The sequence below is a fragment of the Stomoxys calcitrans genome, chromosome 2 (assembly GCF_963082655.1).
Source record: "Stomoxys calcitrans chromosome 2, idStoCalc2.1, whole genome shotgun sequence".
Classification (NCBI taxonomy): Eukaryota; Metazoa; Arthropoda; class Insecta; order Diptera; family Muscidae; genus Stomoxys; species Stomoxys calcitrans.
In genome coordinates, this window is record NC_081553.1 from 236,030,379 (window position 1) to 236,044,631 (window position 14,253).

Here is a 14,253-nt window from a genome sequence, read left to right on the forward strand (position 1 = left end):
AGGACTGCTTTCGAATTATATAATGATTGCATGAAAATGCTGCCAAAATAGGCCTGAAGATGAACATAGCAAAAACGAAATTGATGATGATAGGAACATTAAATTTGACTCCGCTCACTATAAACGACCATGTCATTGAAAACGTTGACAACTTCTCCTATCCTGGCAGCAAAATCTCAAAAGACGGAAGATCGGAAGCAGACATACGAGTACGTATCAACAAGGTAGAAGCGCCTTTCTTAATCTCAACATAGTTTGGAGATTCAGTGACTTCTCATATAATACAAAAGTCAGAATCTTCAACAGTAGTGTGAAATCTATTTTTTTATATGGCTATACAAGTTGGAGCTTGACACAAGCGATTACCGCAAAATCCAAGTTTTTATAAATCGCTGCGTGCAACAAATACTTCGAATTATCTGGCAAAATCTTATTTCAAATGAGAAATTCCAAATAGTAACAAACATTTCCCCTGTCGATGTAGAAATCCTGAATGGAAAATGGACTTAGTTGGATCATATTCTATCCTAATGTTGTTATCTGCACAAAAAGTTAGAATTGGGATACCGACCGTTGGTGGCAAAATATTTTTTATGTTCACATTATCTAACTATACCATATTTGCAAATGTTACTCTGCCTAATCAGATTACTTAAAATGCAATCCAACTCCAAGGCTTTCAACTGTGCAAGTGGATGTGATTTTTTTATGTGATATTGTTGCAGCAGTGAAGGACTCCATCAGATCAAACTGGTACGTACAACCGGCTGCCATGGGATTGAATTTTTATTTGAAAATGCAACACTGTAACTTATTGCAGTACATTTCACCACAGGAAGTGTGCTTTTGGCAACTCTGTTTCTACCTTTTTATACAACTCTGATTCCATGATAATAACATGAAAATAAGAAGCAACGGTAAATCATACACACACACACACATAAACTAAACACATATAGTTAGCCATTCAGTGTTATCGAAATCTCACATCCCTTATTTATTAAATTATATGCAAGAATATATACCGTAATTAAAATGTTACAATCATTCGATGCTCTCGAACAAAAAAAGAAATTCGAGGAGAATCGGTGAAGCGTCTGATACGCTTGCATAGAAAACATAAAAGATAAAATTCCAAAGCAAAAATAGTAAGGTCCCGTAGTGCTTAGAATAGACATAAGGAAAAAATCGATACTCGAGGGTATGTCGCTGAGGGGTGTCCATGCACGATGCACACATGTTCCAAAGAGAATTTTTGTTATTTGTTTCAGACGTGCACCATATTGCTATGACACCATAATTTGTTGATCATTGTGAGTGAAGAACATCGAGAAAATGCCCGAAAACTTGGAGTTGCATCAGTTTGTTGATGGTTTTCGCCACAGTGATGCTTTGTCCAAACGTTGGTTCGCACGCATAAGGAATAAATTAAATTGTCCCTACTTGGGCATAATTCTAGCCACATTATCGTCGTTATTCTTTTCGTTATGTTCTGTGATAGTCAAGGGACTGGTTGACATTAATCCAATGGAATTGGCGTCCTTTAGGTAAGCTGCACGTAAGGCACTTCTATATCCTATTTGACTTAACTAATGTGTATTCCAATTATAGATTCATTGGAGTCCTATTACCAGCCATTCCGATACTAGTTTACACCAAACAACCTGTATTCCCAGAAGGAAAGAGAGTCATCCTTTTGCTGCGATGCTTCATGGGCACCACCGGACTCATGTTAAGTTTCTACGCATTCCGACACATGCCTTTGGCGGATGCTAGTGTAATAATATTCTCCACGCCCGTGTTTGTGGCCATATTTGCCCGGGTGTTTCTCAAAGAGCAATGTAGCCTATTCAATGTTATCACGATAATACTAACATTAATCGGCGTGGTCCTGATTACGCGGCCGCCATTTGTGTTTGGTGACTCGGTGCCCTCTTTGGAGGCGGAACGGTATGAGGGAAAACACTACGACATTTGGGGTCCAGTAGCAGCCATATCATCCACTCTATTTGGTGCCAATGTATACATCTTACTCAGAGCCCTGAAAGGTTTGCATTTTTCTGTAATTATGACAAATTTTGGAGCATTTGCGCTCGTCTATACATTGATTGTATGCGGTTCGATTGGGGCAATTTGCTGGCCAGCTTGCGGTCGTGATAGATGGTTGGTAGTCGTTTTGGGCATATTTAGTTTTCTTGGACAAATACTCCTAACGTTGTCCCTGCAACTAGAGCAAGCTGGACCTGTGGCAATTGCCCGCTGCGCTGATATTGTATTCGCCTTTATATGGCAAATGATGTTCTTTGGCGAAGCGCCCACTGGCTACTCACTTTTGGGTGCATTCCTTGTAGTAAGTTCGGTCATATTGACAGCGCTCAAGAAATGGGCGTTATCGTTGCCACGCGATAGCGAAGTAAGAAAACGACTGCGTTTTTTATTTATCGATTAAGTAGAATCTAAATTAACCTACCAAATTAATACACATTAACCATTTCCAACTTAAAAGAGCGCATCGTGCATTGTGGTTTCTCTCATCTCTTGTAGTTATTAATAGTAAATGAATAAATAAAACAAATAAACCAATCAACCTACGGTCATCTTATTCCACCATTAATTTCCATAATATTTATAACGTATCTTTATTTTTAAGTGCCTCAAAGCTATAAGCAGGTATCATCTGGCTAATGCGAATACTTGTGGCTACAACACAACCACATCCTAACCAATTTAAACGGTTCAATTGAAAAAACCTACCTGGTATTTCAAATCTCTTCTATACATGACTAGAGATTCACTCGCAAACGTCGCCTTGAAGGGACAACTGCTGCAAAACATTTTTGTTGATGTTCTTGGCGAACACCAGCGTCAGCATGCATGTTAATAAAAGCCTCATGGGGGCCATTTTCATTTGAAATTAATAAATTGAATTGGGTTGGTGTTCCTCTCCTTTTTTCATGCGAAAATCTGCCAAACTCCGTACAAAAAAAAAACTCAAAGCTAAAAACATGTGAAATAAATAAACACCTTTTCGCGCTAATGGTTTAAAAGGAGCTCTTTAAAACAATTAATCCTAATGTAGTAGGAAGATAGGATTAAGTTTGCACAAAAATTCCATGTAATTATGTTTAAAAAAATCATGTTATTTTGTTAAAGTTTTTCACAACAACTGCGAAAGCTGAGCAGAATACGTTGATTTAAGCGCGATTAGAGGAGTCTTATAAAATCCCAACTTACATCCAATCCGCGAAATGTAGACTTTTGTGCGAAATATACCAATTTAGAACTTAACCTATCTACGAACCAAAAACTGATCAAACGGAATGAAATATAAGAAAAATTTAATTTTGTTTTTTGGATTACATCCAGCTTAGACCAATGTTTTTGTTTTTGCCTCTCTGTCATATAACACACCGCCCCCAATACTTTTAACACAACACATCGCTGAGACCCCTTAAAGAGTTTTTGTTGTTTTGGTTTTCTATTTGAAATAGAGGTAAAAAATAATAACATATTGGTCTAAGCTGGATGTTATCCAAAAACAAAATGAAATAAGTTTTGTGACCGACCAAACAAATATAAGAAATATATATACTCGTACCCTCATCCTTCGTTAGTGGGCAAAGAATTTTAACAAATTTTACAATGTTAACATTTTTATTGGATATTTTGCATAAATTTATTCTCATTAAAACAATGACTTGAATTTTCGTACAAAATTAAAAAAAATAACTTTATATTTGTTGACTTTAATAGGTACATTACACAAGTTTCTTTTTGTTTTTAAATTTCAACATCAGATGCTAGGCCAGCCAGCTTTAAATCAGCTTTATCAACTCGACCTTCGTTAGCCCTTATTTCCAACCTATAACGGACCAATAGGAAACGATTGTTGACGTTGTTCATTTAACTACTTTATATAGCAATCAAAGGAAAGTTTCAAGATATCAGAATTGAAAACAAATACAAATTTGAACATACTAACACCGGTATTCACAAAACTTAATGAAGATTTCAAATAGGTTTATTTGACAGATTTTCTTTATAGGACTGTCAAACAAACCCAGTTTAGAGCTTCATTATGTTTTGTGAATAAAGCCAAAATACTATAAAATTGGCATAGTTCAAATAGTTGCAAGGGAGAATGTGATCAATGTCCTGCTTTATAAATTAATATCAAAGTTTTTGCGACTTTAACGTTTAAAAATAAGAGAAATATGATAGCTACTCAAACAATTTTGTTGCATTTTGCAATTCTGATATCTATACAGCTTTTTCAATACCGGCAGAAGGAAATTCAATATACCTGTTTGCATTATGATTCACGTCCCATAGTGTGGGTAAAAATTTGGGTTGCATTGTTTGTAGAAAATGAACGCGCCAAATTTTTTCCAGCTCAATTAGACCGCCCAACTTTGTTTGGAACATCTGAACAACCTTTTCTCCGTGATTGCAATAGTTTTCATTTGATGATTTTGTGTCAATTTCCGCAGATAATTGCAACAATTCCAAAGTAACTTTAGGCTCCTCTTTATAATAATCAAGTACTACTGATTCGAGTTCTCTATGACGAGCTTCATTAAGTTTGTCTCCATGATAAAGTAAGGCTCTTGCGGCTGATCTTAACTTCCTGAAAATTGTTTAAATAAAAATCATAGACGTAAAACACGTATATATATGGAGGGAATTTGGTACTTTAATTCTGGAACTTCTTTATATTTTATGGAACATTCCTCCTGGGTAAATGGAGCATCGCACATCGAGCTGAGCTTATGTCGTATCTTCATGTCTGAGATATTGCTTATTTGGTGGCACGGATGACATAGCAATAGAACATCATGTGAGGTATGTGTTTTCATAACCACTAAAAATGACAGATACCTACATTATATGGGAAATTTTAAACGCGACCAGCAATAGTTACCAGGGAAGTGTTTCCGATATTCGCGAGGTACAACATTTTTCCTTATATAGGCTTCTTTGTGGCCACAGACGACACATTGATTTTCCTTTGGAGTTTGGTAATATTTTCCAACGTCTCCCTCGGCCCTCCCGGCGGGCTCGAAATTTAGTCTCACTGTGTAGGGCTCAGCGTTGACTTCTGTTCCTAAATTTCTCTCTACATACCACTGCGCCTTCCTTTTGTCTATAGTACACAGCAACTCGCCATCTGGTGCTTCCAATAAACAGTTATCATACAAGGCCTTGGATCTGGTGGTGTAACGCCTAGCCTGGAATTTCCTAGTATTGTTAGCATCCTTTTTCGTATCCGCTGCAAGCAGTTTGGTGTTTTTTTTTAGAGGAGAGTTGATATAACCTTCCTTAAAACTAATTTCCAGAAATGGGTCAATGCGCTGCAGTATTTGTTCAAAATCTATTTTGGTAAAAAGCTGCCAAAAATGTCTGGGAAATAACTCCTTGGATAGTATTTTAAAAATTTCCACAGCCACCATGGCATCATTGGCTGCGTAATGCAATTGGGTTTTGGTCAATTCTGTGGCCTCCCAATCAGAACATACAATACGCCAGTTTTTATCGAGATGCACATTCAACACTGCTTTAGACAAATTTGCCAGGCCTCCAGGCTTTCTGCCTGTCATAGCAGCAAGAAATCGCAAATCGAAAGTGCTTGCGACTCCCACGCCATAATCATGACATAACTTCTTTGCATCGCCATTAGGATCCACTCCAACTTTAAGCACGTTTTCATCCTCTAATAATTCCCTCAAGCTTTTTGGTATTTGCTTTATGCAACACAGTCTGAATAGAGCGCATAATCCTTTCTCCGAGGACAATTGGAGTAACGCCGTCGGACGTCTGGTCCCTCCCACCGTTACCCATTCGCAGTCGAAGCCCAATACTTTGAATTTGTTGCAATGCCTGTAGCATTATAAATATATAGGTTAGAATGTCCTTGGTGGAGACGTTACCAAATACTTATATACGAAACTTGCACTCACTCCTTTAGTTCACGAACAACTCTATGGCAGTCATCAACGTTTTGTACGACTTCAATTCGCCTATGACCCAATGGATCTCTTATGCGTTTCAGGTAATTTAGCAAGCGATCACGCTTTGTGGCTAACACAATAACACACAGACCCAAACCTGCCGCCGCCACAAGGGTCCTTTTGGAAACTTCACTTCCTTTGTTTGCCATTTTACTTAATTCGACAAAAACGTATGATTGTATTGTTCTTAAAATTTTATTTTAATACAAATTAAAGTTTTGAGTGTAAATAGAAATCAGATGACACATTTTCAGAAACATCCACAAATTATCGCGCGCAACGTACAAAGAATGCCAATAAATATTCCCAATTCCGTAGCAGGCCGCATTATCGAACGTGTTTTCGATATCTGCCCAGTGCACGCGTTTCCGTTAAAAATTTGCACTCATAAGCCTAGTACCGACTTCGACTTTTCCACCGAACATTTTTTTTTTGAAGTGGTACTGATTTCAATAAGTTAAATAGTAACGATATGTCGCTGCGCAAATACTAATTTCGCTTCAATTAATTGCCAATGCAATTAAATGCTCACGAAATGGGTACGAATCAACTCTGTTTCAAGGATGTCGGTTTTTTTGTTTGTTGTTGTTTGACTTATGTTTGTGCCTGGCAAAGAATAGAATCCGTCGATTTCGCAATAATTTAATAGGCGAATGTAGCCAGTACTAAGCCATGGGGTTGCTCTTGCTTTCGAAATTGCCACGGAAATCTAGTTGTTTCGCGAGCGAAATTTGACAGCAATCATTCTGTGTTGCTTTTTTTACATTTGTTTGCAGAATTGCATTTTCAACGCGTCGCTCCTCAACGCGCTCACTCTATTTAGGCATTTATATTATCCAGCAATCGGTAACAGGATACACTTATAAGATGAGGTCATGCGAACAGCTGAGTAAAATTTTTTATTTTTGTTTTGATTTTGCAATAAATCTAAATGTCAAATGCTTGTTGACACAGATGTAATTTTTTTCTAAAGGCTGGTACTATATTCGCTTTTTGCCGATTCCTTTTTTTAATAAGTAATAGATTTAAAAGTAAAAAAAGTAGCAGTTTTTCAAAAAAGTAATCACAAAAAAATGGGGTTTCAACGGTGAAAAAAACATGGTACCAGCCAAAGATCTTAAAATGATGTTTTATTTGATCCAATATTTCACACATAAGCAACAAAAGAGTGTTATAACGATGAAAATACAACTTCAAAACACACTTGAAGAAGATAAAAAAACGATTATTTCTAAAACCACGTTGACATTTGCATTTACGGCATTGGCCATGGCTGAATTATTTTAAAGCTTGTCTCATTTGTACAACAACATAAAAACCATATGGTGAAATCTCCATCTTGCCATCCAGGATTCACAGAATAAGGTTAAGCCAAGCGATCAGACGACATACAATTTTTTTTTTTAATTTTTGGCATTGAGGATATCATCTTGCTTTCTTTTCATTCATTCTTTATTTAATTCTTTTCAATAATCATAATCCTAATTGTACCATGAATCGGTAAACAAAATAAAGCTTTATTTATCGGGATGATGAGTCGCTAACCGACGATCAATTTGCCGGTTACGTAGCTCATCATGATGCGAGGTCATTGTAATAGTTTGGTGAAAATAAGGGTGTGTATGCGTCACATGTACACGTAAATGTGTATGCGTCACATGTACAGTCATGGATGCAAAATTAAAATCATTTGATTTTTTTCGATGATTGGCGGCTATCAATTTGGAATCACTATAAGACAGAAATTGAAAAACACATTCTGTCGAAAATAAAGATATAACAAGAGAAGAAAAGTGTGGAATATTAAACAAAATCGAAGAAAGAAAAAATCGATGTACCGTTGTACACGTAAACACGATGAGTACTATCATGATGTGCCGTGTAAACTGCCCATAAAGTTTATCGTTACGATAAACAATAAGCACATATACAGAAAACCAAATTACTTTAACCAGACGACTATCCATACGATAAATTGTAACCGGAGAATGAGAAACACAGCCTTATGCCGTGACTCGTTTAGCTTATGCCGTTTTGAAAAACATCTCAACCCTCCACACTAGTTAAGATGTTTTGGAAATTTCTTTTTCTCACACTTCAACATAAATGTTATGATACACTAACATTTTTTTCCATATCTGTAAAATTTTGTTGATTTTATGAATTTTTTTGTGGAAAAAATAGATTTTTATTTTTTGACATTGTTCAGGGCCTCACTAAAGCTTGGTACTAACTTCATTCACACGAAAATTGCCTATTAATTGTTTGGCGAAATTGCTGCTTTCTTTTGGGCGACATAACACAAACAAAAGTGAAATAAAGCCACACAACAAAAGCAACTATTATAAAACAGATTTGCTTGGATTCAGTTCGTGAGCATTTAATTATCTTCGCAATTAATTGAAGCGAAATTTGTAACGATGCAGCAACACGTCGCTACTATTTGCTCAAAGAACTCAGTACCACTTTATCGCTGCCTCGTATAAATTGTAAAAAAGACAGACAACAACAACGATTGTTATATATAATAAAATATAACAAAAATTTTATATAAATTATATAAATCTCTCATAAATTTAACAAAATGTATCGATGAAATTGTTTTTAAACGGTTAAACATTGGCCGGATTTTTTGCTTTTTCGAGATTTCAGTGCCTAATCCTGTGTTTTTTTGTGTAGGTTTTACCATACAAAAATATATCAAAATTTTTCAGTATTTATTTTTAAATAACAAATAAAATCGATTTCATGGCTGAATTATCGATAAAAAAAATTAACAAAAAGAAGCCAAGATGAAAGATAAGAAATATTTTGTAAATATAATTTAAAATTTAAAAGTAAAATTGATTGAAAAATAGCAATTCCATTCATTGTCGCATGACATATCTACTTTATTGAACACCTATGCCTAGAACAAGAAGAATGATCAAGACCTATGTGAAAACGTTGCCATGTGTTTTTCGTTTTTCTCGTCCCAAATCTAACGGTTTCAGTCCCCACTGTTTGCCAAAGTGATTATATCACAATAGTTAATATGCCGCAAAATTATAAACAAAGAATTAAAAAAAAACGAGTAAAGCCTCCACCATGGATCGTATTTGTTAAGTTCTTTGAAGGTTTTTTCCAAATATACATATATAAGCTGTAAAAAGTTATTGACCGATATGAACCGAACTTGTCATGGCGATTAGAAGTCATAGAATAAAACCACCTCCAAAATTTCAGGCGAATCGAGTAATAATTGCGCTCTTCAGATGTTCACAAAGTCAAATTGCGAGATCGGCGAATATGATAGCTATATCAAGTTATCAACCGAGTTAGAACATACGTTGGAAGTTATACCAAAACTATATATGCAAAAATTCAACCAAATTGGAAAAGAATTGCGCCCTGGCAAGACCCAGGATTGGTTTATATGGCAGCTATATAAAAACATTGACCGATTTGGCTCATTTATATTCCTAACCGACTTACACTAATAAGAAGTATTTGAGCAAAATGTCAAGGGCCTAGCTTTACTGCTTCGAAAGTTAGTTGTTTGCAATTGTTAAATTTTTTGTTACAATATTCAATATTTCTGTCCTTCGTTAATTATACCTTTCTATTTGAACTTAGAACTCTACATTTTTTTTTTTTTTTTTTTTTTGATGATTTCTTTTGACTCTACATACACATATCTGAAAATGTTCATGTTACGTTGTCTTGCATTTAAGTAATGGACGATATGGACTTAGTCAAAAACAATATCTACCGTTCTTACCACACCGCTGGAATATACAATTAAAGCTTAGCTTGATCTCCATTACAAAAAAATGTTTGTTAAAATTAAATTGGAACCTCAAAGTACTCGCTCGACTCTAAAGGTTTGTATGAAACTGGCACAGGATCGGGGAACATAATTGCTTTAATTATTATCCTTCATAGAAAAATACTCAAAGTACATATTTTGAGATAGGCGACAATACAACTTTGGCTGAGTTAAAGAAAAAAATCGAGCAACATGTTGATGTGCCTGCAGAAAGGCAACAAATTCGAACTCTGACAGAATCGTTTGACGGTCGAGATTCCGCCAAGATTCAGGATATTTGTAAAATCCAAGAGGTAAAAGACACGTCGGTTTGGCTGCTTCACGCATACGACGAATTTGGTGACTACGAAGAGACAACATTTGTTTGCTTTCTCCAAATCTATAACAATGAGTTGGGTCTGCGACAACAGGAGATGGAAAAACGAGTGCTGAGCAACCCCAAAATGGGAGAGAGAATATCAAAGGCCTGTGGCTCGACTGCATCAATGGGAACACTTGTTATTGAGTCGGAGACCGATTCGCCTTCAGACACTGATACGAGTCAAAGCGATAGTCAGTCGGAATGTAGCAGCAGCAGTGAGAATTCAAGCAGTTGCCAATCCTTCAGAGGGACTAGTAAGAAGCGTCAAAAAGACCTCACACCAGAAAACAAGCCCAAAAGGTAGGATTTTGCTAGATTGACTATATGGATAGCTGTGGAAAAAAAATCATTAGCTAGATCGGTTTTTATAAGGATTATTTTGAGAAAAACAAAAACTTATAACGGTCTTATACCTATTTATGGGTTTATCTGGGGCTGATTCAAAATCTAGGTCACATTCAAAATTTCAGATGGTTTAGAATTGTTGAAAAAAGCGTGCGGATATTAATCCGCCCTATGCCCTTATGGACACACACCTACGCCAGTAATCAGCTTGTTGAGCTTAGAGCACAACTAAAGTTTAACATCGAGAAAAAAGTCTGTGCTTCTCACAACATACCCAATTGTTCCCCATTCCATACCCCCCAAGTTGATTCAAGTCGTGTATTGTTGTTATTGTTGTCGTAGCAGTGTGTTGTACACAGAGACGGCAGCCCTTGCCGTTGAAGCACTACATCGGGGCAAACCCGGTACGTACAACCGGCAACCATGAAATTGTCGCTCCACCTTAGTACCTTAGTGCGTATTTTGTTAGCTACGAAAGCCGGGCAATCACATATGAAATGATCCAAAGTCTCACCATCTTCTATACACATCCTACACACTGTATCACTATTATTTTTAAATGTGCTCGTAGTCCAATGGGTCCCGTTATGATACCGAATGCTATACCGAGTCCCTCTTACTCGCTTTCAAAAGTAGCCTCGTTGTTTTCGTAGCTACATTTGCATGTCGAGGTGGCTATCCTCGTCCAGCTTTTATAGGCGAGCAAGCTCGTTCCGGCTGTAAGCACCACACCGGCTATGTTCCAGCTGGTGTGGTGCTTACAGCTATCCCGTGCCGGGCCGCTGGAACATGATGGCCATTGTCAATGTCAGCAATAACTAAAACCACATGAGAAGTATTCGGAGCTCCACAAATATTTTTCCCACATTTAAACTGGATATTTGCCTTTTCCTATTTCATAGGACGAGCTGAATTCCGATTTTCCCACTGAGATCGTTATCCCCTTCCAATAGCTAAATTTCGAAACAACGACTGATTGGAACAAAACTGAGAGGTAAACTTTGAATATCACTGTAAATAAACCATCTCTCATTTCATTACGAGCGTTTCTTTTGTCTTCTACTTTTTGTCTATATCCCATTTCCGACTCCAATATAATGCTTCCCTGTTTTGGCAGGTTAAAATCAACGCCGGTCATTGACAAACCTTCACCGACGCTGTGCCAGTATTTAGATGAATTCCCGAAATGCAATGATCTTCCTACCGTCACCATCGACAATCGTGGGAAAACTGATAGTAATGTGGAAGACGCTTCTTCAGCTAAAAGGCCAATTGATGATAGACGAATTTATGAAGATGAAGAGGATGCGGCTAAAGCAAATTCAACTTCGATTCCTCCTGGTGAGGCAAATGTCGTTCGTGCCCCTGCAGAAACCCCTAAATTGGATGATAATTCACCTGACAACAAAAAACTGAAAAATATTTCGGATATAAGTTCTACGACTACGGATGTCCGCCACCCCTGTCATGATATTGCACCAGAAAATCGCCAATTCATGTTGGTTCTATCCAAAAGTGACCCCATTAGCAAACACTCGCAGTGTGAAATATTACTCGATTGGTTTTTTGATCAATTTCAAAGGTGTGAGTCTTCGGACCAACTGCAGTTTAATAAGGATGCATTTACCCTTTTCGAGGGCAATATATGGATTTCTTGTTTGAATAAAAATACCTATGATTGGGTTACATCATGCCTGGAGAAATTTCACGAAACTTTTATAATCGGCTCACTGAACAGAGGCATCTTGTGTGAAGTCGTTATACCTATAATATCGAATTCGAAAAAGCTACTCGATATTTTTGATCTTCTTGAGAAACAGAATCCAAATCTGAGCACATTACAATGGTGCGTTACGAATAGAAAAATTCTGTCGCCGGAGGAGAACTCGAAAAGTGTTTCCTCATTCTGTACAAATGAGTTGTTTACAATAATAATAGACAAGATGTCTATGGCGGCGCTTAAGACATTTAACTTGAGACTAAAGTATTGTTTCTGGCAAATCGAATTTATTGTTTTATGAATTGCGCCTTTTGAAACTCTTCGCCGAAATACATAATATTACCCGGAGTTCTAGTTATACACATTAATTCTATCACAACTTACCATATTTAATTTTCAAACTAAATTCATAAAATAAGGGTTTCTTCGGTCTCATCACAAGGTGATAACGAAGAAATTAAAATCCATGTTTGTAGCTAATAATGAGTTTTGGAATAAACAAATGAAATTACTGCCTTTTAAAACATTCCATTTTTTAATTGCATTCTGGTACTTCCACTGCCAGTGTATTAACGTTTGTAACACTTTTTACAGGTTCTTACTGAGGTTTTGGGTATTAAAATCAAATTTCTTTTTATTTTGAGCTGCAGTACTCAGTAAAGCGTTACTGTTAGAGCAGGCAAAACACCGATTATACAATACTATCGATATTTTATATTTTGATTTAATGGATCTATGTTCGTTTTTAATGTTCTAGAACACTTAAAAAAGCTCAATTATAACATAATAATTTTATTCAAATTGTTCTATAAGTTATGGTTGGTACTATGTTCGTTTTTCCCCGTTTTTTTTTTTTTGGACTTTAATCGAAATGGCAGAGTACGACTCTATATGCCAGGTTGTACTTCCGAAGTTGGTGTCCCCACCAACTGTAAATTAAAACACGTGTATTAAAAATACAGAATTAAAACCAATGTACAGTTATAACTGTACTGTGTATAACGATGACTAAGCATCGAATCCCGAAGCGTCCGCTTCAGACGAATTCTAAATGCAAAGTGTTTTTCCCCGTTGAAAAACATATTATTCACGATCACTTTTTTAAAACACTACACAATTAACAATGAAAAAACAACAATTTTATTAAATTTTGATCATAAGTAATGAGGGAATGTACTACTGAATGAAATCAATTAGTTTTTTTGCATTAAAATCTATTATCTGAAAAATCTAATCGGCAAAAAATATCGCGAAAAACTAATATAGTACCAGAGTATGTGTGTATACGTGTGCGTGCATGAGCAGATAATAAGCTGGAAAGAAGATGACAACAAAGAGAATGCGAAAAAACCTGACATCTTAATACCGTCAACGGCAGTAACAGCTGTTAACTGCCGGCCAGGTTTTGGATAGAACTAAAATAAAACACAGAAGGCATTGGAGCAGAGTTGATTGGTGCCCATTCCGTGAGCATTTAATTATATTTAAAAGTAAAGGGTGATTTTTTTGAGGTTAGGATTTTCATGCATTAGTATTTGACAGATCACGTGGGATTTCAGACATGGTGTCAAAGAGAAAGATGCTCAGTATGCTTTGACATTTCATCATGAATAGACTTACTAACGAGCAACGCTTGCAAATCATTGAATTTTATTACCAAAATCAGTGTTCGGTTCGAAATGTGTTCATTCACCGTAACGTTGCGTCCAACAGCATCTTTGAAAAAATACGGTCCAATGATTCCACCAGCGTACAAACCACACCAAACAGTGCATTTTCGGGATGCATGGGCAGTTCTTGAACGGCTTCTGGTTGCTCTTCACTCCAAATGCGGCAATTTTGCTTATTTACGTAGCCATTCAACCAGAAATGAGCCTCATCGCTGAACGGTGAATGAACACATTTCGAACCGAACACTGATTTTGGTAATAAAATTCAATGATTTGCAAGCGTTGCTCGTTAGTAAGTCTATTCACGATGAAATGTCAAAGCATACTGAGCATCTTTCTCT

The 14,253-nt window shown here is 36.5% G+C and overlaps 3 protein-coding genes across 3 annotated transcripts; 2 read left to right on the forward strand and 1 right to left on the reverse strand.

Annotated features, from left to right (window-relative positions):
- Positions 1-925: 925 nt before the first annotated feature.
- LOC106081623 (solute carrier family 35 member G1) lies at positions 926-2,587 on the forward strand. Its single transcript, XM_013243718.2, has 3 exons — positions 926-1,201; positions 1,272-1,547; positions 1,612-2,587. Exons 2-3 carry the CDS (start codon positions 1,336-1,338, stop codon positions 2,447-2,449), a joined length of 1,050 nt encoding a protein of 349 aa, XP_013099172.1. The 5' UTR covers positions 926-1,201; positions 1,272-1,335; the 3' UTR covers positions 2,450-2,587.
- A 1,038-nt stretch (positions 2,588-3,625) lies between these two features.
- LOC106081622 (exonuclease 3'-5' domain-containing protein 2) lies at positions 3,626-6,268 on the reverse strand. Its single transcript, XM_013243716.2, has 5 exons — positions 5,958-6,268; positions 4,922-5,877; positions 4,693-4,861; positions 4,304-4,627; positions 3,626-3,862 (listed from the first exon to the last, which is right to left on the reverse strand). The coding sequence occupies exons 1-5, from the start codon at positions 6,155-6,157 to the stop codon at positions 3,781-3,783; spliced, it is 1,731 nt and encodes a 576-aa protein (XP_013099170.1). The 5' UTR covers positions 6,158-6,268; the 3' UTR covers positions 3,626-3,780.
- A 3,383-nt stretch (positions 6,269-9,651) lies between these two features.
- LOC106081560 (uncharacterized) lies at positions 9,652-12,760 on the forward strand. Its single transcript, XM_013243584.2, has 3 exons — positions 9,652-9,871; positions 9,933-10,477; positions 11,640-12,760. Exons 1-3 carry the CDS (start codon positions 9,821-9,823, stop codon positions 12,541-12,543), a joined length of 1,500 nt encoding a protein of 499 aa, XP_013099038.2. The 5' UTR covers positions 9,652-9,820; the 3' UTR covers positions 12,544-12,760.
- Positions 12,761-14,253: the final 1,493 nt, after the last annotated feature.

Excerpts from the sequence above, each read along its gene's own strand:
- LOC106081623 (XM_013243718.2), top strand. The coding sequence starts at position 1,336 with ATGCCCGAAAACTTGGAGTTGCATCAGTTTGTTGATGGTTTTCGCCAC. Across the intron at positions 1,548-1,611 it reads ATGGAATTGGCGTCCTTTAG|ATTCATTGGAGTCCTATTAC; the intron begins GTAAGCTGCACG and ends TTCCAATTATAG.
- LOC106081622 (XM_013243716.2), bottom strand. The coding sequence starts at position 6,157 with ATGGCAAACAAAGGAAGTGAAGTTTCCAAAAGGACCCTTGTGGCGGCG. Across the intron at positions 4,628-4,692 it reads AAAGAAGTTCCAGAATTAAA|GAAGTTAAGATCAGCCGCAA; the intron begins GTACCAAATTCC and ends AACAATTTTCAG. Across the intron at positions 3,863-4,303 it reads GTGAATCATAATGCAAACAG|GTTGGAAATAAGGGCTAACG; the intron begins GTATATTGAATT and ends GGTCCGTTATAG.
- LOC106081560 (XM_013243584.2), top strand. The coding sequence starts at position 9,821 with ATGTTTGTTAAAATTAAATTGGAACCTCAAAGTACTCGCTCGACTCTA. Across the intron at positions 9,872-9,932 it reads GTACTCGCTCGACTCTAAAG|AAAAATACTCAAAGTACATA; the intron begins GTTTGTATGAAA and ends TATCCTTCATAG. Across the intron at positions 10,478-11,639 it reads CCAGAAAACAAGCCCAAAAG|GTTAAAATCAACGCCGGTCA; the intron begins GTAGGATTTTGC and ends CTGTTTTGGCAG.